Below are 25,288 nucleotides of genomic sequence, written 5' to 3'. Positions count from 1 at the left end.
TGGTTGCTGAGGTGTTTTTAGTCAGTAGCTATGCTATCCCAAGTGGTTGCTAAAGTGTTGCTAGGTGGTTGCTATGGTATCCCAGGTGGTTGCTAAGGTGTTACTAGGCGATCCTGATCAATGTCCATGGAGGAAGTAACCCAATAACCAGCTAATTATGGATTCTATTATTATGTTATAATAACATGACAAACACATTTGTATTCAGTGTGTAAGACAGATTCATTTCAGATCTAGTTGTCACTACAATGTCACTGCCCTTCTATAAAGTGTGACAAGTAAAATCGCAGACCAGCAAAGTAAAAGTGAAGAGCTTTTGTTTAAAAGCACTTTGTAAAGGGGGGTTTTAACTTTAAAAAGTTAGTGTTTCTGCTGCTTCAAAATTTTGATTTATTTGAACTTCAAATACTAAGTTGACAGGGCATAAAACACACTTGTTCCATAATTTAAGGCAGCCTGAACAATTTTTTAAGTTAAAACAACATTATATTTACAGTGGACAGTATATTCTTTTGCACATATTTATTTTATCTTTGATAAAAATAATCTAGAAACATTTTAATTCTTACTTGTCTACTTTTGACCTGTTCTGCATTATTCTTGAAGCATTGTAATAAAAGGTATAACTGATTGTTTTGTGGGATGGACATATTCTAGTTTTAACTGGTGTAAAATATTTCTATTAATATTAATAATGTTGATGGGAATTTGATAAATCTTTCCTGTTTAGAAAGCAATAAAGTGCAAATACATATATCAAATCATTGTATTGGATAAGTGTTTTGTTCATAAAATACAGTGTCTGAAGAGTCTTAGAAGTTGGTTGCACTTTCTGCTTCTCACCAAGTAATCACATAACGCATTCAGTGATGTTGAGGTCTGGACTCTGGGGTGGTCAGTCCATTGTTCTGAGAACAGCAGCAGCTTCTTCATTTGGTTTGTAAATTTTCTTCTTTTTTATCTATTTCCTTTTCTCAGTAAGAGCTTCGTCAGCTGCACATCCTTTCAGCCTCATAGTGCTGAGTTGTCTTCCTCATTACGTCTCTCAGAGCCATAGAATAATGAACACTCAAATAACCTGTGCATGATTAAAGGGGTCTTTTATCATGAAAGGGTTCTTTAGACTGATTGAGAATGTGCTGTAGATGGTTCTATCTAGAAGCTTTTTGAAAATGGTTCTATATAGTACCCAAAAGCTTGACATCAAACAGAAGAACCTTGGGTGCTTATGAAGACCCCTTTCAGAAATGTTCTATATAGAACTGTTTATAACACATTCATGTACATTACCATCAATTTGAAAAACACTTTCATGATATAAAGAACCCCTTAATCATGCAAAGGATTCTTTGAGTGTTCATGGTTCTACGTAGAACCATTTTCTTTACTAAAGAACCTTTGAAGCACAATCTTTTTTAAGATTGTGTGATGTGACACACGTTCCTCATTACATCTCTTGGAGCCATAGAATCATGAACACTCAAATAACCTGTGCACAATTAAAGGGGTCTTTTATCATGAAAGTGTTCTTTAGACTGATTGAGAATGTGTTGTGGATGGTTGTATATAGTCCTTTTAGAAAATGGTTCTAAATAGCACCCAAAAGCTTGACATTGTAACAATAGAAGAACTTTTTTGGGTTCTATATAGAACCTTTTTCAGAAAGTTTCTATATAGAACCGTCTACAGCAAATTCGTGCACATTCTCCGTCAATTTGAAAAACCCTTTCATGATGCAAAGAACCCTTTAATCATGCAAAGGGCTCTTTGAGTGTTCATGGTTCTATTTAGAACTACTTTCTTAACTAAAGAACCCTTAAAGCACCATCTTTTTTTAAGAATGCGTGAGGCGACACATGTTCCTCATTACGTCTCTCAACGTGGGGGAGGTCATTTAAAATAGCTGCATGTCTGAGAATCTGGGAAATCCCATTTCCACTAGAAAAGCAATAAATAAGAATTTAAAAAATAACTGCTGATGGGATGAAGCTGTCTGATACTGTGCTGATTTTGCCCCCCCCACACAGCAAGGAAGAGGGTTCAAAAGGCAAAGTCCTGTCTTCATGGTTCACAGTTGGAGAACCACAGATGTTCGCTGCGTTCACTGTGATGTCCTCTAACAAACACCAACCGCATGCCAGCAAACTACATGAGCCGTCCATCCATCACATTACGAAAATAAGTGAGTTCATTTAGTGTCACTGAATCTTTGACTGGTGGTGGTTTCTGTTGCGAGATGAGAAATAGTGCTTTTTGGCCACAAACACCACAGAGTGGTTTGGCATGAAAAAGAGACAGTAATCCAGAAAAGAACCTTCTGTGCTGTGAAGCACGCCAGTGTGTGTTTACGTGAGATGGTTGTTTATGCTTCCAAAAAGTCATGGGAACCTTATTAGAACGCAGTCCGTTAGGAGCTTTCACGTGTTCTGGAACAAAATCCGACAGCTTCTGCCAAAGTGCAATAAAGATGGTGCGTGGAAAATGATCTTCAGGCATTTCTCCTGATATTTACATAAAGAACTCACAGACAAAAGTTATTAGTTTCTCAGTAGTTTTTCCAAATGCGAGAGCCCTTTTTTATTGTATTTCAACCATCTGGTGCCCACCAGAGGAGGATAGGCCCCTTTAAAAGAGAGTTTTACTGATTTTTTCAGCAGTTCTACATGAACACACCTTTAAGAAGTGAACAAAGTCATCTCGAACATTTGCCAGATGATTTAATGTGAGGTGCTCCATCGTAAAGAAGCTTACAGAATCAGGATTGCTCACAGTGGTGGTAATAGGAACCAGACGTCCAAAACATTTAATGCCTCTAAAAGCTCCATCAGAGAAAGTTCTTACAAGTTTTCTCTTATTAAATGGTTATCAATATATTGTCTGATGCCTGAGATACACTCTTGAAGAAGATGGTTCTATACAGAACCATGAACACTTTTGAAACTGTTTGCATCTTTGCATCATGAAATGGTTCTTCAGATTGATGGAGAACATGCTGTGTATGGTTCTATATAGCACCAAAAAGGGTTCTTCTATTGCTACAAGCTTGGTATTGTAACAATAGCAGAACCATGTTTGGTGCTATACAGAACTATTTTCAAAATGGTTCTATATAGGATGATATACAACACATTCTCCATCAGTCTGAAGAAGCATTTCGTAATGCAGATAACCCTTTAAGCATGCAGGTGGCTATATAGAACCACTTTCTTTACTAAAGAACCCTTGAAGAACCATCTTTTTAAGCATTTTGACCTAAAATGCATTTTTAAAATCCATTCTTGGTGGAGGTTGCACAGTACAATAGTCCCCAAATAAAACATATTTATTTGTACTTATCACTGTTTTATCATTAAAAACATCACTTCTAGAAACTCAGACACAGAGGTAGGTTCACTGGTCAGGATAGAAAATGGTTCCTATCACAGCCACTGTAAAGAAATCCGATCCGGTAAGTTTCTCTACAAAGCACCATTTCACATCTAACAACTCTGAATGGCTTTATTTACATCTCAGTAATTTAAATAATGCAGAAAATTCCGGTTTTCTGACCTCGGCTTGCTGGTTAGAGGTCTAAGCCTGCATTCCCAAGCAGCTGTGTGAGAACAGGAAAGAGTTCTGCTTTAAATTGACTTGATTTAAATGTGTACACAAGTGCATCAACACAGTTTCATCATTCAGTCTGTTTACTTGTGGCAGTAACTGTGTTAAGATAATAGTGGAAATTTATGAGCACATTCGTAAATTCACTGCAATGCTTTTGTCAGTGTGTTGTAGAAAGCACTGTACAAACTGTGGCTGAAAAGCCAACCCCCCAACAAAAATATTTAAAAAATGAATAAACCTGTATAATCAGAGGAGACTTTGGAAACAAAGAGATCTGGAAAGATTTTCCATAAAGAAATTGTCTCAAATTGTTTACTGCATGTTCTCTTACTTTTCAGAGGAAGAAACTACACAAAAGTGGACTATGGCAAGCAGAAATGGGACCTGGTGAACTTTCAAACAATAGGTAAGAAGATTATGAAGAACAGTAAGTTGGCTTTTCTAAGCCATTTAATTATGGAATTATATCCTGGGGTATTGAAGGTACAGTGAACAATGAAAAATGTTCCCACTAACAGCCTAAAACTTTTATGCCCAAGCAAAATATGTTTCAGTAGAAGTGAGTTGAGGAAGCACATTTAAATGGGAATGTATAAGCCTGCATAGCTATAGTTGTATGCAAAAGTTTGGGCACCCCAGGACAAATCCCACGTTTTGTTGATTTTCTAAGTGAAAGTAAGTGAAACACATCCCTTCTGCACATTTTAATGCACAGTTACTGTTTATTTGCTGAATTTCACAAAAAAGTCTGTGCAAATGTTATGGCACATCTTACATTGGATTTTTTTTTATTTCCAATATGTTAAACTCAGATCCCAAAAAAAGAAGAAGAAAGAAAGAAATTGTGCAATAAAATTTGGAGAAAAGAGGATATTTCATGTCATTTCACCAGTGGAACCCAAACCTTTTCATAGGACTGTATCTAATCTAGACTACACATTCTATGCATTTCAGATTGTTCTGAACAGATAAACACAGTTTGACTGTTCACCTCTTTTTACCAAACTCTTTACTCTTTTTATTTTTATAAATCATTTGGCTCTTATGTAAAATAATTAGTTATTGATATCAGCATCAACCATAACAAGAGTTTAATTGACAGTTATTGTTATTGGCATTGTATCTTTAACTTTGTTTTGGTTGCGAAAAAATGAACAGTATTATTATTTTTTCTCATCAATACAAAGTTCGGGATGCACTGATATGCTTACTTAATAAAATAAACAGTTCTGCCAGACGACACTGTTCTGTGTTAAATACTGAAAGAGAAGATGCTTCTTATCTGTTCTTCTGTTTCTCTTGGCTGTGGATGCATTATGGCTCAGTGGTAGTGAGCTGGAGCCTCAATCAATGGTAATAATATTATACACACAAACCATAATGCATACTGTTATTTGAATGATTATCAAGCAAGTCTCCCAGGACTCGATGTGAGGACTTTAATTTAGCTGTTTGTGAAATGCGCCCTGTGTGACAGGTGCTTTATCCTGGCAATTTCTGGCTTCCTTATTAAAATCCAGTAATGCTAGAGCTATGAAGAACACTCACTGCGCTGATTTTTTTATATATTCTTTATTATTATTTGCTTCAAATTATTGATATCTGAGTTTTGAACACATTTGCATGGAATGCTATGTATATGTTGGGTAAACTGAGGGGGAAAAGCCCACCAGTGTACAATATAACTGTTCCCTTTATCATATTGCCCCACATTAATTATTTAGCAAGATTTTTAGCATAAAGACACAAAATTTCTGACTAGCAGGCTAGCATTAGCATTACATGCTAGATACAGTGATTGTTAGCTAAAAGTTGAAGCAATTTGGTTGTAATAATAATAATAATAATAATAATAATACTGTAATTCATGGAATTTAATAGAATAAAACATTTATTTAAACAAAAGTTCAAGTTTCAATTTTTTTTTTTATTTCATTTAAAATTTATTTCAGTTCTTTGATTAACAACAGACTGTTTGAAAAATGCAAAGACTAATGATTAGACATAAAAAGGTACGCATTCTGTAAAATGTACATGACTAATTGATGCTCCAGGGGTCTTCTTAGAGTAGTAGGCCAAGAAGCCCCTTTTTAAGATTTTCAATGAGTCAACACTGAGAATTGTGCAGAACATTCATCATAAAACTTTGACAAAACAGTTTTGTCGAGAAATGATGTCACAGTCCAGTCAGTGAGCTATACCTGCTACTAGAGGTCTACACTGCCATGGAGTCCCGTGGGATCGTCCACAATATCTTGCAGCGCAGGACTAATTTTCAGTGTTGTGTGCAGTAGCAGGCGGGTAACCAGCCCACTGCGGATGGGAGCATGCCGAAGCACAAATGTAGAAAATCCGGCAAGTGAATGAATAGCCTAAATAAAGTAGAACGATCATTAAATCACATATAAATAAACAATATAAAAGGATAACGGTAAAACAATTAAAATGAAAGAAGTCATTCTAAAGAGTTGCGAAGCATCCGATCACGTGAACAACATGCAAATTCTCATGACTGTTATGTTGTTTCAGCAGTGAATAATGTATTTGTGAAAAGACTATGTCAGATATTGGATGTCAGATCGCCTTGACGAAACTGTGCGGGCAGGAGTGGGACAAATGATGACAGGATGAAGTCTTGCAGGAACAGGACTAAAAAACAGTCCCCGCGCAAACCTCCACCTGCTATTTCATTTCTAGTCATTTAAGCCGGTCAAACCAAACTAATTTTCTTGTTGTACTTGCAAATGAATGCTGATGTGAAATGAAGAACCACTTTAAAGATGCCATAGAATGGAAAACTATATTCACATTGGTACAGTTGAATAAGGAGAGTTTGGTACATGAAACTGATTTACCAGGAACCTCAAACACTTTTTATATTCACCTACAAACACAAATCCCACATATGCAAAAGAGGGCGGTAAAATTGGCCAATTCAAAATCCTAAAGAGTTACGTAACAGTCTTGACTCATTAATATTTATGCCCCCAAATTTACATACATCAAATTTACAACCCACGTTCTAGCCCAGCAGGTATTGTGCAGACCGAAACAACACAGAGCAGCAGCACTGAAAATGACTGATATCAGTGCAGAAAGGTAGCATTGAAATTGTAGCCCAAACTGTTAACAGGCATGGCTGATGTTCATCTTCAAACAAGGCTGAACTTGGTTTCCTGTTTGCCAGCTTCTTAACTAACTGCTCTGTTCCACCTTAAATGCTACAGCTTATACAGGCATCAGAATGTAACTGCGGCACCATTTAAGGGGGAACGGAAAATTTGCAAAACAAGCTGGCAAATAGAAAGCCAACTTCAACTTCAACAGGCTCCCAGATAACTTTAATTCAATTTTGTTACATTAACATTAGCTACTAGCAAGCCTCCAAGTAACTAGCATAGCTAGCTAAATAGTATGACGACATCATACGTAGCCTATTTAGACGGAGATTCATTTTATTTTCTTGCTGGTGTTTCTTTCAAGCACTTCACATTATTTACAAGCCCACCAAAAAGGCAAACAGCTTGTTTTATTCTAGGGTCAAATCATAGGGTTATAAATGGGCGTGTAAAACCACATCTGGGCATTTTTTGCCCCAACCAAAGTGACATATCTTCTATGTAGACATCAGAGAACAATTTAAGATGCTGAATAAATGCATTCTGTGGCACTTTTAAAGCACTATTAGGGTTTAGTGCATGCTGTTATATTGTTAGTGTTGCTTTGTGCGTTGGTTGATCTCTACAATAAAACTTTCTCACTAGAGAGTACTTACAACGTACGTTTCTTGTATTCCATCCAATAATTTAAAAAGGAACACATTGGCATGTTTGTAGCTCGTCTGTCACATAGCAAAATATTTGTTCTCTTAGATTCTGTTTGTATTAGCACATTGAGTGCCTCACACACACGAGCATGAACTTGTTGGGGGAGGGGGACGTGTGCCAAGAAATATTGCACAATACCGACACGGAAAGCTTAGAGTATAGTTGTAGTAAAAGCTTCCTCTCACTTTTACCAAGAACTGACCTTATAACACTTATCGGGTCATTTTCCGTAAACTACTGAAAGAAAGCCAGAAAGCGTATAGCATGACCAGATTTTATATGGTGGCAGCATATAATTCCGTCATAGTGTCTTCAAACAGTTTTTCTTCTTTTGGTCCATCAAGAAATCAGCTAAAAAGAGGAACTTGTTCCATATCAGTGTCATCTGCATCATTTGCAGGATCTGGTGTGAAATGTGAGGGGGAGGCATGGACTACTTTTAGGATCTGTGTTTTTTCTCAGAAGCCATAAATGCAGTAGCAGTTATCACCAGAGAATGTGTAGAGAGGAGAACTGCTGCTCAGAAAGGTGTTATGGGTTTGTCTAAAGCTACAGGGCGCTCCTGAGTGAGTCCAAAATAAATCCGAAATGAGTTTATATGAAGTATTTTATTATATTTTATATAGAAGAAGGCATTCATTATCTAAACACAGAACAGCATAAAACATTTTAATTTTTAGAATTTTGAGCATTTTTAAACTCCAGTTCCAGGATTTTAAAACAGTGCTTCATCTACATTCATGAATTCGATGAGCGCAAAGTGCTTCTAAAGAACTGCTCCGTAGCAGTAATGCTAACCAATCAGGACTCAGTAGCAGTAATGCCAACCAACCAGTACTCAGGAGCAGTAATGCTAACCAAAGAGCACTCAGTAGCAGTAAAACTCGTTTGCTGTAGAAAAAAGAAACTATACAGGTAAGTTTTTTTCTTTCATTTTTTTTTGTGAAATACATCCTTCTACTTTCCAAAATTAAAGGAAGGTCCTGGAAAAGTGGGGAGAAATATTTAAACTTTTCGTTTTTAACCATTTAGCTCAGTTCACCCCCATTAATTGAAGAATCACTCGTGGGTGCCCTCTGGCATTTTGCAGTCATGTTTTTGATGTAACAGGAGAAATAGGAAGTGGCCAGTCTCCCCTTAAATCAGCTCTTGTTGTCGCCACCCAATCTGCGATTCTTGTTTTAACTGCATTTTACAAAATGTCCCAACTTTTCCGGAAATGGGGCCCCAAATGTGGCCCCAGTTGGGTTACACTTGTGGGCCTCAGTAAAGCTGCTCATTCATGTGTGAGTCCCGGGATTTGTTTTGTAATCATTTCTTGCATTTATTTTTATAAACTTACAAATGCGTCCACCTCTGCCCACTTAAAAACATGCGTACAAGACATAGTCTATGAATGCCTCTGCTTTGCAGCACTGCTTCATTTTTAACTAAATATATAAGTCTGGTTTCTATAACAGGTTGGAACTGATTCAAAATGTTAAAGTTTGTCAGAATGACTGATCCAGAACCAGATTTAACACAATGTAATGTCACAGTTCCTACTCCCACTTATGTGTGGGGCAGCGACACATTTATAAGACCGAAAATAAAAAAAAATTAAACTGCTGTAATCAACATAAATAAAGTTACCGACTCTAAGCCATTTAATCCACATTAAGCTGTGTGAAGTGGCACTTTTTTAACATATTCCACTCAGCCACTATATTTCATTAACTGGTGTATGCCACTCAGAAGTGGCATGCTGAGCAGAGATTTTATAAGACCAGCACTCGAAACTGGCGTATACTACTCAGTGGCGTTTTATACAGTAACACTGCTAGCCCAGGTAGCCTTAGCCCTTTAGCCAAAATATCGTTTGTTATAGTGATGGGAATTCAGGCTCTTTTTAGAGAGCCGGTTCTTTTGGCTCGGCTCAATAAAAAGAGCCGGCTCTCTCGGCTCCCAAGTGGCTCCTCAGATTTTTCATTGCTTAAAAATAATTTATTACCAAATTATGTGTAAAATGAATTACTAATGTAAAAAACATACATCATATCAAATGTTTAATGAATAATAACAGAAAATATTCAGTGTTGGATTTGACTTTGTCATCCAAAGTCTCCAAAAAAACAGTGCTGAAAGCATGCAGCTTTCCTAAGACGTTTATTCGTGTATCTACGATGTCATTTGATGTCACTGACATATGACATTGTTATCAACCTAGGATATATCGAATGTTTGTGAAATATGTCGTTTTACACGTCAGCCAAATGTGTAAAACATTAATAATTTAAACAATATATGAGGAAGTCTGCTTGAAGTCGAATATGTTCCTCTGAGATAGTGACCTACACGAGACGGATGAAAAAAAAAGAGTGGCAAGTTAAGCGTCATTTCCTTTCGTAATTCGCAAACTTCTCAAACATTGAGCAAGAGCACTGACAGTTTTTACGGTATGTATTCCCATCTGACTTGATCTTAGTCTCCACATTTGGTCTTTCAGGCTCATTTTATCCCACCTGCAGACATTGTTTGCACTTCAAAGGGATCAGATCCATCTTTTGCTTGCTTATAAGGAGAAGTCAACTGTGCACTTTGTCTTCTTCCTCAGATAAGATCACACAACAGAGCGAAGCCATGAAGGTCTATGTTCTCTTTTTTCTCGTGCTGGCTTGCATGTGTCCAAGCTTGGCACAAGGTAAGGGCTTATTTTACTGTAATTTGCTCGAGCGGTAACTCAGATGTTCTTTATGACTAACAGTAGTTCACTGTTGACTGTTTAAATGTTACTGTCCCACGAGTTGTGCCATATCATTGTAAAAGTTTGAACAAAATAAGTTTTGTTGATTTTCTAAGTGAAAATCACATCCTCTGGAATAAACTTAAAAAAAATGTAATGTAAAAGGTGCCATAACAACATTTCATGTTGATTTTGTTTTCCAATATGTTAAATTCAGCAAACAGTGATTGTGCATTAAAATGTGCAGTAGTGTATTTTTTGGAGAGGATATGTTAACCGATATTCACAAAACATGTAATTTGACCAGGGGTGCCCAAACGTTTGTGTTCAACTGTATATTCCACCTGTAACTTTTTATGGGAGAGAAGAACTGTGCGGTTTATTTCATATTGTATGTATGTGTATAATTTACAAATATAACCTTATGTAAATTATAACACGTAATTGTAAACATATAGCTTTATTATTTCAATAGACATAAATTGTCACACATTTCTATAAGTGTATTTTTGACAATATGTGTTTGGTTCCATTTTGTTTGAAAAAAAGATTTGTGAGTGTAGAGAACCTTTTAAAGCCAACATGTCAACTGGGGACCTTCCAGGCCAAAGTGCTTCAAAGATTAGCATTTACCCTTATCTAACGTTCTGAATTCAGTTAATGAAGGCCTTGCTAATTAACTGAAGAGCTAAATCAGATGCTTTTAATGAGGCAGTGTGCTGATGTCTGCAGTGTTTTGGCCTCCAAGGACTGGATTCTGACATGTGTTTTAAAGGTTCAAAAATCTTCACCTAATGTTCTGTACCAATTTAAGTGTTCTTCCTTGAAACCCTTACATTATATGGAGGTTCTTATTCACACTCACAAGTCTTATTTACAAAAATGGTTCTCCAAAGAACCATATATTGAAAAGTTCTTTAGGGAACCAAAAGTGGTTCTTCTCTGGCATCCCCCCGAGAACCCTTGTGGCACTTTTAGTGTAGGCAACAAATTTGTCACTACTTTCACTATAGAATTTTTTGTCACTTAAAATTTACAGTGGCTTTTCTGTTGGATTAAGTGCTGTGGAATTTGGCTTTGCACCTCAGCAAAACGACAAACTCTTAAACATTAGAGATCCATTTGTTAGCAATTACAATAAAACAGCACATTTACTTGTAACTAAACTTTAATTATTAATTTTTCGCAACAGGCACTTATGAAAATTGCTGCTTGAAGTACGGCAGTGGGATGAAAAATTCCATCAAAAAAAAAGTTGTGAGCTACAGGATTCAGGATACTCTTGGAGGATGCAACATCCCGGCTATTGTGTAAGTTCTGGCTATTTTCTTAAGCTGTTCTGGGAAAGTGAAAAATTTCCCAAAGTACTGCTCGGACTTCCACAGGGAGTCTGTGATTGAATTCAATCACTATGTAACTACAGCCATGTTGCAATTAATGCATGAAGTGATAACATCTGCTATTTTAAACTTTCAGTGCATATTTATACTTTTGCAAGGCCATTTATAGCTCAATGCTTTGACTGAACGTAAGTCTCAGTAGAACTCCTTATATCTACAATATCTTCTCTTCTGTGTTTCCAATAAAGATTCAAGACGAAGAGATCAAAGACGTTCTGTGCTGACCCCAGCCAGCAGTGGGTGCAAGATCTGATGAAGACTGTAAAGCAGGGAAACTGAACTGAGGAGACCATTCTGGAGCCAAAATGATGAAAAACAGATTTCTTGAGACCACTCCTGTGGTCTTTATGTTGTAGCACGGTCACCAAGAGTAGTCCCATCAAGATAGACCGTTCTTATGTATGACCGGGTGCCTGCAGCTCATAACCTTAATTTGTTACTCACTATAAGGCAGGGGAGCCCAATCCTGGTCCTAGAGAACTTCCATCCTGAAGTTCAAATCCAACATGTCTGACTCTAATATTCAGATGACCCTGAAAGCCTTTATTACCTGGATCAGGTGTGCTAGATTAGGGTTGGAGTTAAACTCTGCAGGGTTGTAGATAACAGGGACCAGGACTGAGCACCCCTGCTGTGAGGCATTTATAGCCAGGTGGAGAACTGATCATGGTTGGTTGTAAGTGCACAAGACAGTTTCTTTGAGCTTCACTCTGAGCTACGCAAAAACAAATATATCCTTGTATGAATGTGATTTAATTATTATCACTTTTTTCATTCAAGTAAATGGAGTAGAGTAAGCATATATATGGGCCTTGGCATAATGTATTCACTGAGGATGTATTTTCAGCCCGTTAGTCTCTTAGTTATTTTTAAGTGCATCCACTTCAAACGTCTATACTGCAATTCACTGCGCACAATGTATTAGAAAGATCATGTGTCGTCTATATGCTGCTTTTATCTGAATGTTGTTCTGTTAGACTCACGTTTGAGTGCTCAGTCCTTTCTGGTTTTTCAAGACAAATTTTAAGCTATTGTTAATAATATTATTGTGATTTTACATTTTAACCTCAACCTAACCTGAACCTCAAATTGCTGGTGGGTCACAAGGCAAGTGGTCTTCTCTAAGATTGAGAAAATGCAGGGGAAAAGGGTCTCATGTCTTTTCCAAAGTATACATTTTCACAACATATCATGTACAGTTGTATGCAAAAGTTTGGGTGCCCTGGTAAAATGTTTTGTCAATTTTGAGTTCGCATCCTCTTCTGCGGACACATTGTGCTCATTTTAGTGCACAATTACTGTTTTTTTTTTGGGTTTTTTTTGTTTTTTTTGCTAAATTTAACATATTTGGGAAAATAAAACATAAATGTGGTCTGTGCCAAAGTTATATTAGTAACTAACAATTAATAATCATTATTATTAGTAGCAGGAGTAGTAGGAGTAGAACTGTACTAGTATGAGTATTCAAAGTTAGCTTTATTGTCATTCCTTCTCACCACAAATGTGTTGAGAGAGGAGTGAAATGTAGTTTATCCAGAATACAGTGCTACATTTAACACAGAACAGCAGCAGACAAAGGTGCAAACAGATACAACAAATAAAGACAAACTATACAAACACTATACAATAAATTCTTCTTTAAATATACAACAACTACAACTATTCAACTATTGAGCACACAATAATAGAGAAAATAGTCCAGCTGTTGGTCCACAGCAACAATAACAGTTGTGCATATATTGTTAATCAATGCACTAATTAACAATAATATTTACTCATACAACCACAAAGATTGGATGACTGCAGAAGTTAAAGTGCAGCAGATAAAATGAGTAGTATGGATCAAGTAGCAGTTCATGTGTTTAAAGGTCCATCACGTAGATCCATTCACAGTCTGACTGCCTGAGGGAAGGAAGACACTGTACATGAGATGGGAGTGGTGTAAACAGTCCATGTGATGGAGGAGAGGGAGCCCTTCTGATGCTACATGGTTTTTTTTACACCATTCTTTGTAGATGTCTTTCATGGCAGGGAAGCTTGACACAGTGATGGACTGCTGCAGTGCTTTCCTGTCTGAGACAGTCTGCATACCAGACAGTGATGCTGCAGGTCAGAATGCTGTCTATGATGCTTTTGTAGAAGTAGTTTAGGATGGGTGTGTGCAGGCCTGCCCTCTTCAGTCTCCTTAGGAAGAAGAGGTGCTGGAGAGATTCAGTCAGTGGCGTGCACTCCCAGGAACGTGGAGCAGTGCACTGTCTCCACCCTTATACTGTTGATGTGCAGAGGGGTGTGAGGAATCTGTGTCCTTCTGAAGTCTGCAATAATGTCCTTTGTCGACAATTAGCTCATCAATTACATCAGAAATCCTCTTTACAAATTAAAATGCCTTCAGGCACTACATACACACATTTTCTAAACCGCTTATTCTTCTGAGTCAGAGGGGGAGCTGGAGCCTATCCCAGTGGTCATTGGGAGGATGGCAGGACAAACCCTGAACAGGTCACCAGTCCATCGCAGGGCAGACAGACACATACATCCAACGCTTTAAGGCACTACAACTGACTGGAAATTGATAAATGATCAGTTAAAAGATTATTATAATTCTTTACATACTCAGAGCTATCAGCTGATTCTTTGGAAATTGAAGCATTTTTAATACTCTTCCTATGCTATGTTTAATGCAGCCTCAGCTTCAGAACTGGAAAAGCCCATTACATCTGAGAAAATAGAAAGGGCACCTTGCAGTATGCGGAGTGGCAATGCCCTGGGTCAGATGGGTACCCTGTAGAATTTTTAAAGAAATTCCTGGATAAATTATCTCTGCTTTTAATTGATATGCTCAGTGAATCATTTGAATGCTTGCCTCAGTCATTGACACAAACATCAATTACCGTAATTTTAAAGAAGAGTAAAGATCTCCTTATGTGCAGTTCATATCAGCCAATATCTTTGATTAATGTAGAAGCAAAATTGATAGCTAAAGTGTTATCTGTTCTTTCCATAATTATTCCAAATCAAACAGGTTTTGTTAAAAATAGATGTTGTTTTTTTCAATATTTGATGTTTACTTAATGTAATCTATAGTCTTTCATCTTTAACTCTTCTAGAGGTCCTTATATTTTTAGATGCAGAGAAGGCATTTGACCATCTGGAGTGGGAGTACATTTTCTATACATTAGAGAAGTTTGGATTTTGTCAAAACCTTGTCTTGTACTCTTCCACATGCACATCTGTTACAACTAACAATACATATTCAAGTTGTATTCCACTCTTGCAAGGCACTAGGCAAGGCTGCCCCTTGTCACCTCAGCTTTTTTGCCATTGCCGTTGAGCCCCTTTCTGTAGCTTTATGTTTTAAGCCTAAGAGTTCTGGAGTTTGCAGAGACGGTATTGAACAGAAGGTGTCACTTTATGCGAATGATTTTTTGCTTTTTTATTTCAAACCATAAGACATCATTACCTCTGGTTTTATCAACATTAGACATTTTTGCATTGCTTTCTGTCTATGAATTCAATTAAAAAGTGAGTTATTCCTTTGAATTTAGCTTCATATAATTTCCCTCTGCATACATTACCATTTAGAGTAGTTCACAATAAATTTACAAATTTGGGTGTCCAGGTTACTGACAAATTTTGTATATGTTGTTATGTGATGACAAAACTGCATGAAGGTAGACTGGTACGTACGAGACAATTAACTAAATCTACAATATGGAGAGAAGGTTGTTTGGTGTGATTTGTTTGGCGAGTTAAAAATCAAAGTTAGAAAGTGTAGCAAAAAATACAAAAAGAAAGAAATGGAGGAAAGCAAATAGTTTGTTGCTACATTCCCAAAGCTAATTCTGTTTTATTCAGTGAGTCAAAGTGCTGAACAGGTACATAAGGTTAGTTTAGATTTTTCCAGAGTTGGGATAATTCCTCAAGACATGTAATCCATTTACTAACAATGTTTCTCGAAATGTAATGGAATTACATTACTTAATACTTCTTGGAAGAACTAATCTTACTGCTTATTACTTTATTTTCACCTTACTCTGTACCTAATTACCTCACCATACTGGCATTTTCTTAATCTTTAATTTTTATTTTTTTAGTAACACTGAGATTAATAAATGATCATCACATTGATTTATCAGTCTACACAGGCTTTAGCAGAGCTCAGGAACACTGAGATTAATAACTGATCATCACATTGATTTATCAGTCTACTCAGGCTTTAGCAGAGCTCAGGAACACTGAGATTAATAACTGATCATCACATTGATTTATCAGTCTACTCAGGCTTTAGCAGAGCTCAGTAACACTGAGATTATAACTGATCATCACATTGATTCATCAGTCTACTCAGGCTTTAGCAGAGCTCAGCAACACTGAGATTAATAACTGATCATCACACTAATTTATCAGTCTACTCAGGCTTTAGCAGAGCTCAGTAACACTGAGATTAATGACCGATTATCACATTGATTTATCAGTCTACTCAGGCTTTAGCAGAGCTCAGTAACGCTGAGATTAATGACCGATTATCACATTGATTTATCAGTCTACTCAGGCTTTAGCAGAGCTCAGTAACACTGAGATTAATGACCGATTATCACATTGATTTATCAGTCTACACAGGCTTTAGCAGAGCTCAGTAACAATGAGATTAATGACTGATCATCACTTTGATTTATCAGTCTACTCAGGCTTTAGCAGAGCTCAGTAACGCTGAGATTAATAACTGATCATCTTATTGATTTATCAGTCTACTCAGGCATTAGCAGGAGCTTCAGTAACGCTGAGATTAATAACTGATCATCACATTGATTCATCATCAGTCTACTCAGGCTTTAGCAGGAGCTTCAGTATTTGTAAAGAAGCCATTAACTGAGGTCCTCTTTAGAACCTCTTTAGGTACCAAACTGACCCTATCAAACTTATTGGGTAATTTTCCATTGAAGACCGAAAGCTGGCAAGCATGTGGCATAACCAGATTTTTTATGGTGGTAGCAAATTGTTTAGTCATTTTTTTTTGCTCCATCAGGATTTAGAAAGAGAAACTGGTTCATTCAGTTTACGTCAAGGTTTTCCAACCTGTGGGTCTGTACTCTGGGGAGGCAGTAGTTATGGGCCAGTAACATCATTAATCATAAAAACACAAGTGGAAAAAAGATTATCTTAAAAATTAAAAATTAAAAACTCTAAAATCAAACATTTTTAAATTAAAAACTATTTAAACATATGCATGCAAATAAAAATGTTGCAGAAGGCTAATTAACCATCGCCGCTTTGAGACCACACAACCACGGGCGCTGCATTGTCTCAGGAATTCCTTAGGGTGCTTTCACATATCTTGTTTGGTGTCAACCTATCGCACCTTTTCTTTAGTTTGTTGTGTTTTGACATGTATGAACATTCCACCCGTACTCAGGTCTGCAACAAACAGCTGAACTGCTCCGGCAAAACGGGTCTCGGTCTGCTTAAAACAAACCATGGTTCAGTTCACTGCTGATGGTAATGTGTTCTGTGATCAAATGGGGGAATTCATCAACAGAGTTGGCTCTCCTCCTCTTCTAGCAGCACTTTCAGCGCCGTACAATCAGCATAATCTGCCTGCCCTAATGTCTGACTCTTTACAGACTCTCATTTGCTCGCATGTCCTTCCTTTTAAAACGATAGGCAAGCTTTAAAAATAATAGCAAAGATTCACGTTTGATTAAACGCAAGCATCAGCGCCCTGAGTGGTTACATTCAAGTTAATCAGCCAATGACAAAGAAGCAGATTTCAAGAAAGGTTTATTCGTGTTGTTGATTGTGATCTAATCCAAAAACCCAGTGAGTGTGGTCTGAGTAATTGAAATGAATTACAAAATCCCTCAAAACTAAAGAGAGATGGGGTGGAAAAGGTTGAGAACCCCCTGATCTACATAATTTGATGTGAAATGTGAGGAGGAGCCATGGACTGCCAGAAGCCATAAAAGGACAAAGCTCCCCCAAAAGGACCAGAAGTGCAGTAGGTTCTCAGAAACGCTGAGCAAGAGCACTGACACTGACATTGTCACGGTATGTATTCCCATCTGACTTAATCTTACCACATTTGGTCTTCCAGGCTCATTTTATCCCACCTGCAGACATTGTTTGCACTTCAAAGGGATCAGATCCACTTTTGCTGGCTTGTGAGGAGAAGTCAACTGTGCATTTTGTCTTCTTCTTCAGATAAGATCACACAACAGAGCGAAGCCATGAAGGTCTATGTTCTCTTTTTTCTCCTGCTTCTGGCTTGCATGTGTCCAAGCTTGGCACAAGGTAAGGGCTTATTTTACTATAATTTGCTCGAGCGGTAACTCAGATGTTCTTTATGACTAACAGTAGTTCACTGTTGATTGTCTCAATGTTACTGTCCCACATGCTGTGCAATATCATTTCTAAACATATTTGATTTACAGTTAAGCCAAAGTTTCTAACCACAATGTTACAGAATAAAGTTTGATCAGTTCGTGTAGAGTTGTATGCAAAAGTTTGAACAAATTACATTTTGTTGATGAAGTGAAAATCACATCGTCTGCAGTAAACTAACTTGAAAATTTTGTACAAGTTCTATGTGTACGCTGAGTTTGGGAAAAACAATATATAATATATATAATGTGCAATATGTTATATTCAGCAAAGACTAATTGTGCATTAAAATGTGCAGAAGAGGATGTGTTAACTGTATATTATTCTGTTTATTCTGTGCATGTATAATTTACACATATAACTTTTATTATGCAAATTGCTATACATACATGCCCTTTACATTGTGTGTAAATTTCCTGATCTTTGGACTAAAAGAAATGGCTCAAAAATATTCGGAAATGTGTGGTTCCATTGACTTACATTAACAGTAAAGTATGTTTTTTACTTAAAGTAACTATTTTAGAGGTTTTGTTCAGACAGCAGCAATATACACACACATATATATGTATGTATATATGTATATATGTGCCATATATTGAAAAGGACATTTGTGATTGTGAAGAACCTTTTAAACTTAATTTAAAGCTTCTATACCACTTTAAACATTCTTGCTTGAAACCTTACACATAGGTTATGTGGAGGTTCTTTCAAAACCTTTTAAAGGTTCGATCCACACACAAATCTCATTTACAAAACATACTCTCTAAAAACCATTTTTTGAAAGGTTCTTTAGAGAACGAAAAGTGGTTCCTAGACAACCCTTGTGACACGCTTGTGTTTTGTCACTTAAAATGTACAGTAGTTTTTCTGTTGGATTAAGTGCTGTGAAATGTGCATTTGCACCTCAGCAGGATGGCAAATTCTTAAACAATGCAGAACCATTTGTCAGCATATTACAGTAAAACATGGCACATTTACTTAAAACTAAATTTTATTGTAATTTTTTTTTTGCAACAGGAACTTATGAAAATTGCTGCTTGAGGTACGGCAGTGGGATGAAAAATTCCATCAAAAAAAAAGTTGTGAGCTACAGGATTCAGCAGACTGATGGAGGATGCAACATCCCAGCTATTGTGTAAGTTCTGGCTAGTTTCCCAAGCTGTTCTGGGAAAGTGAAGAATTTTCCAAAATACTGCTTGAACCTCCACAGGAAGTCTGTGATTGAATTCAATCACTATGTAACTACAGCCATGTTGCAATTAATGCATGAATTTGCTATTTTAAACTTTCAGTGCATATTTATGCTTTTGCAAGGCCATTTATAGCTCAGTGCTTTGTCTGAATTTAAGCCTCAGTAGAACTATATCTACAATATCTTCTCTCTGTGTCTCCAATAAAGATTCAAGACGAAGAGATCAAAGACGTTCTGTGCTGACCCCAGCCAGCAGTGGGTGCAAGATCTGATGAACACTGTAAAGCAGGGAAACTGAACTGAGGAGACTATTCTGGAGCCAAAATGATGAAAAACAGATTTCTTGAGAGCACTCCTGTGGTCTTTATGCTGTAGCACGGTCACCAAGAGTAGTGCCATCAAGATAGACCATTCTTACGTATGACTGGGTGCCTGCAGCTCATAACCTTAATGTATTACTCACTGTGAGGCATTTATAGCCAGGCGAGAACTGATCATAGTTGGTTGTAAGTGCACAAGACAGCTTCTTTGAGCTTCACTCTGAGCCAAGTATACACACAAGAATAAATAGATCCTTGTATGAATGTGATTTAATTATGCCACACTTTTCCATTCAAGTGAATAGAGTAAGCATATATATGGACTTTGGCATAATGTATTCACTGCTGACGTATTTTCAGCCTGTTAGTGTCTTTATTTTTTAAGTGCAGTTCATCCACAAATGTCTATACTGCAATTCACTGCGCACAATGTGTTGGAAAGACGCGCCTTCTATATGCTGCATTTATCTGAATGTTGTTCTGTGAGACTCACATGGGAGTGCTGTTTGCCAGACAGATGGTAGACTTTTCCCAGACAGATGTTGCTTTTTTATTTTATGCAGATCAGTGTATTCTTTCATATGCATTAATGAATTTTAAGAATGCTGTACTGTGTAAGTGTAAGGATGTGTATATATATGTGAAAGAGAAGAAGAAGGGAAACCTGTAAAGAGAAACCTGTAATGTGTTTATTGTTCATAATAAAGCATTTACTCCATTAAAATATTATTGTGATCTCACATTTTAATTCAAAAATTGATCAGTATTTATAGCAGGAGTCTCAAACTCAAATCATTGGTGGGCCATAAGGCAAGTGGTCTTCTGCAAGGGAAGGGGGCAGTTGAAAAATACAGGGAAAAGGGTCTCAAACGTATCAATTTTCACAACATAACATAAACACTCGTGCAAAAGTTTGGCTGGTCCTGGTCAAATGACATGTTTTGTCAATCTTCAAATCAAAGTTCACATCCTCTACTGAGAACATATTCTGCTCATTTCAGTGCACAATTACTGTTTAATAGCTGATTTTAACATGTTGGGGGAAAAGTAATATATAAGAATGTGGTCTTAAGTCAATAACTAACGGTTAATAGTTGTTATTATTAGCAGTAAGTGCAGTAGTAGTAGTAGAGATAGAAAAAGTGATAATTATACTAGTAGGAGTAAGATAAGTGCATGTTTTAATAAATATTTTAGTGTTTAAATAAAAAAGTCAACCTCCTTTTACCAGTAGAATTATATGGGACTTTTAATGTGATAGCCTTTAGATAGCATGTTAAAAGTTACTGCGAGAGTCCTGCACTGTCATTATATGAGGCTGAAGCCTGTTTGTGACAGCCATGCAGTCATCACCCTACTTATTCCATCACTTCCTCCCTGTGAAAATATCACTTATCTCGGCAATCATTCAGAATATTGGATTCACATAAAAACAACAAACACTGCAACACCCTTCGCTATAAGTTAAAGTCAAATGGCTGAACAAAGATGAGGAAAAACAACACAGCAAATTAAAAAAACTAAACCGAAACCAAAAATATATTGCCACAGCAGGCACAATAAATGCTTATGGTCCATTCATGTGTTATCTTTGATTCACTAAAGTAGCGTCAGATGTTTGTCTTGACATTTTCACATACGCAACAGGAGACCAATGAGGCTGTGAGGCTGTGACTGTGAAGCATTCTTTCATATCGTCGCTGTCCAATGAAAAATAAGCATCTGCAAAATAGTTTTACAGGAGAAGGAAAAATGTTCTTTACTTTCAATGTAAGTTAATGGAACAAGTTTTTATGCTAAGCTATTTTGGAGCATTTCTATTGGTCCAATCATTATGAAATTTTCACATAATGTAAAGGACAGCTGCTGAGCTCAAATGATGCAGAAAAGTAAAAATTGCAAAAAATGGAGAAAAAACATGTTTTTCATTGGACAGCGACAATATGCAAACTGAGCACTCGTGTTTGGTGTGTGTCTGAGAGCAGAGAAAAACCTTCATAAAACAAATGCCAAAAAGACTTTGTCTGGTAAACTGAACGTTATCAATAACAAAAGTGTTTTTAAATAAATGATAAGAGTGACAGCAATGTTCATGACTATATGCAGCAAAATCTATTTTCTATAATTGGGCTGTATTCAGCCCTCAGTAGAGCAAGTTGACCAGTTCAGTGTAGAACTAACAACAAATTATCAAAAGCAGAACTTACTAGTTTTCCATCTTTGCTCCTCTGAGGGAGCAAAATGGTGTTACTCTTCATCAAGCTGCTTATCCTGACAGAATATTATTTTATGGGTAATTAAGTTAGGTAAGTAAGCAAAATATATTTGTACATAGGCTATTGCATTTTACCTTAGTTTACTACAGGGAAATTTCTCCAGCTGTTCAAAATTTCCACATAATTCAGTGGGTAAGATGAAAACAAAGTCACTCAGATAGTGAGATGTTAAATATTATATTCTAAAGAAACCTCAGGTAGAATTTTTCTCAGTGGTGTTGATAGGAACCAGATGTCTCAAGTGTTTAATGGTTCTAAAAGTTACCTCACAGAAAGACATTTCATGAAATGGTCATGAATACGCTGACTGATGTCTGATACATTGTTTCATGATATATTTGAGGTGAGGTTTTTTTAAACACATTCAAAGCAGAGAGGTACACTGAAGAGATTTGCAAGGCAAAATAGTTCCCAAAGAAAACTTTTTTTTTGGAATTCTATACACTGGTCATTTGGGTTAGTTAATAAAAATGGCTATATTTGCATTATAAAATGTTATTTATTAATATTTGAGAGAATTGTTTGTCGAATTTACTATATTCCTAGAAATACTAATATTGTGCACCCAAATTGCTCTCATGGAATGAGTTACACAGAAATAAAAAGCTTCTGTATTTGAAAATATTCTACATTCAACAGTTCTATTTAATGGCATTCAATGGCATTGTGTTTGAAGACCATGAAGGTGGAAGTTTGTTCCACGACTTGTGTGCTAGGACAGAGAAGAGTCTTGATGCATCTTAAAGGATGGCCAGTCAAGTCAAGCTGCACTTGAAGCTCGAAGGGCTCAAGGTACAGATGGAGTTTTGACAATTGCCATAAAGTAGGGAGGGGCTTGTCCATTTTAGGCTTTGTAGGCAAGCATCAGGTGAAGGGATTGTAGCAGTAGAGTGACATAAAAGAACTGCTGCATTCTGGATCAGTTGTAAGGACCTGATGACCTGCACAGGAAGGCCAGCCAGGAGTTGTGGTAGTCAAGCCGTGAGATGACAAGAGACTGAACAAGCACCTGGGGTGCCTCCTAAAAGAGAAAGGGTTGTATCCTTTGGATGTTGTAGAGGAGAAACCTGCATGACTGAGTCAGGTTCGCAATATGAGCTGAGATATGAGCTGGCCATCCAGAATCACACCAAGATGTCAGTCAAACATGCTGAGATGCGACTGGAAACCTGAGCATCAGAAGGTGAAAAGGAGAGCATTAGTTGGGTGTCTTCAGCATAGCAGCAGTAAGAGAAGCCATTAGAGGATATTACATCACCAAGAGAATTAGTGTAGAGAGAAGGGAGAAGGGGACCCAGCACTGAGCCCTGTGGGACACCTGCGGAGAGCGTGCATGGAACAGATGTGGCCCCCCTCCATCTTACTTGAGAAGAGAGGCCTTTCAGATAGAACTCAAATCATTTCCATGCAGAACCCATGCAAGGTTGGAGAGGTCAGACAGGAGGATCTTGTGGTTGACCACACAGAAGGCTGCAGAGAGGTCAAAAAGGATCAGAACTGATTATAGTTTGGTTAATCTCTCTGCCTGGAACTTTTCAGTCACAGCTATGAGGGCAGTTTCTGTTGAGTGCACTGGTTTGAAGGTCCTGGTTAGGGTCCTGGAGCTGGTTCTGAGTGAGAAAGAGAGACAATTGATTATAGGCTGCATGCTCAAGAATTTTTAAATGGAAAGAAAGAAGTGATATCAGTCAGTAGGTGCTGACATCGAAGCTGTTAAGATGGGAATCACCCTGGCAGTCTTGAGTGCTGGTGGAACATGACCTGATAACAAGAAGCTGTTGATGATGAAAGTGATAAAGGGCAGTCAGATATTGACTGGAGCAGTGAAGATGGGATGGGATCCAGCAGGCACGTGGTTGGATTGCTGGATGTGAGTAACTATAGGATGTCATCTCTGGAGAGAGAAGAAAAGCAGGTTAAGAAATTAAGAGCAAGAGGATGAGGACTGATGGGGGAGTGGAGGAATAAGACTGGCAGATTCTATTAACCTTCTCCTCAAAGAAGGTGAGAGAATCCTCCAGGGTAAGAGATGAGGGGGTAAGGGAGAAGGAGGGTTACGAAGAGATGAGAAGATGCTTGAGTGGAACAGATGCTGATGCTTCCAGTTTTCCTCTGTAGAAATAGGATTTTGCAAGAGTTACTTCAAGTGAGAACTTGGGAAGGACAGATCGGTGGGAGCAAAGATCTGAGTCAACCTGGGATTTCCTCCACCTGCTCTCAGCCATTCCTGGTTCTCTCCCATTGCTGCACAGGACACCTGTCAGCCAGGGGGCAGGTGGGGAAGGTCTTGCTGGCTTGGAGGAGAACGGACCCAGGAGGTTAACTGCAGATGAGAGTGAAAGTAGTGAAAAAGGAAAGTATCTGAAGTTGTATCTGGGGAGAGAGAAGAAAATGAGTCAGGGTGGGGAAAAGTAGCAACAACACATAGTGAGCATGTGAAAAAGGAAACACTGTATTTTTGTTCTTACCAGTGAAGAGGGGGTTGTGATATCCAGTGCTGGGATAGGTCTGCTGAAGATCAGGTCCAGAAACGTCCACATTGGTTGAATGTGAAGCCAAGGATAACAGTGAGAGGAGGCAGGATGGCTGTAGTTTGTCTGACAAAAGGTTCAAGTCACCAAGGAGAACAAGAACACATAGTGAGCCTTAGAAAAAGGAAACATTGTGTTTTTGTTCTTAACAGTATTTAACAGTACTTAACAGTAATACTGTAATAATACTAAATAATACTAAGCAATAGTGGCTAATAAGTACTGCCTTTCTTGGTGCTCTACAGGCCCGGACTGCTGGAATGTCACCATAATTAAAATGTAAAAATTGGCAGCCCTGTAAATGTTTCTTTGAGTACTCATGGTTCTGTATACACTGTTAGAAATAAAGGTTCTGTTCAGGTACATCTTTCGTTCATCAAGGTACAAACAATGTAAATGTATCTCAAAGGTACAGCAGTGGTTTTATGGTTTTAAGGTCTAATTGTGTACCTTAAATACATTTTTCCCAGGTAAAAAAGTATGTATTTGTATTTTTCCATAACCCACTGTTTTAAACAGAACAATAGCATATAAAGCCTTGACACAAGGCGGGGTGTGTGGAGTCAATACAACTTAGAATATTATGTTCCCTGACTAAAGGTACTGAGATGTACCCTTGAGGGTACCACCCCAGTGACAAGAGAGGCACCGCCCCAGTGACTGTTTCGTACCTTTTTTCTGAGAGTGTAGAAGCATTGCCTTTGCTAAACAACCCATGAAACCCCATTTTATTTAAGAGTGTATGATGTTTAAAGTGGAGTTGAATCAGAAATCAAAATGCATTTTCCTTCTATACCGTGATGCATTTCCAAGTGAAACACAGCATCAGAGAGAGACTCTAGGTGATGATAGGAGGGGGTGATGGAAAGGGGAGATGAAACATTATATTGTTGGTAAATATTATTTTTTCCCATATTTTACACAAGTTCTTTCAGCAAACTTTAATTGAACAGTATCAAGAATGACATGTACAAGTGCAGATTTATTTCCACACTGTCACAGATTCTCCCTTTGTCCCTCTGACTGTCTGTTTCTTCCC

General features: G+C 37.5%; 2 protein-coding genes across 2 annotated transcripts; both read left to right on the top strand.

Annotated features, from left to right (window-relative positions):
• The first annotated feature begins 9,813 nt into the window (after positions 1-9,813).
• LOC118819106 (C-C motif chemokine 25-like) lies at positions 9,814-11,862 on the top strand. The gene is made up of 4 exons (XM_036586752.1): positions 9,814-9,865; positions 10,024-10,110; positions 11,345-11,462; positions 11,741-11,862. Exons 2-4 carry the CDS (start codon positions 10,050-10,052, stop codon positions 11,829-11,831), a joined length of 270 nt encoding a protein of 89 aa, XP_036442645.1. The 5' UTR covers positions 9,814-9,865; positions 10,024-10,049; the 3' UTR covers positions 11,832-11,862.
• Positions 11,863-17,472: 5,610 nt separating this feature from the next.
• On the top strand, positions 17,473-19,451 carry LOC118819107 (C-C motif chemokine 25-like). Its single transcript, XM_036586753.1, has 4 exons — positions 17,473-17,597; positions 17,751-17,840; positions 18,948-19,065; positions 19,330-19,451. The coding sequence occupies exons 2-4, from the start codon at positions 17,777-17,779 to the stop codon at positions 19,418-19,420; spliced, it is 273 nt and encodes a 90-aa protein (XP_036442646.1). The 5' UTR covers positions 17,473-17,597; positions 17,751-17,776; the 3' UTR covers positions 19,421-19,451.
• Positions 19,452-25,288: the final 5,837 nt, after the last annotated feature.

Source organism: Colossoma macropomum, unplaced genomic scaffold (genome assembly GCF_904425465.1).
Source record: "Colossoma macropomum unplaced genomic scaffold, Colossoma_macropomum, whole genome shotgun sequence".
In the NCBI taxonomy this organism is placed as follows: domain Eukaryota; kingdom Metazoa; phylum Chordata; class Actinopteri; order Characiformes; family Serrasalmidae; genus Colossoma; species Colossoma macropomum.
The sequence above is the reverse complement of the archived record's forward strand: the minus strand, read 5'-3'. Positions and strand labels throughout refer to the sequence as shown.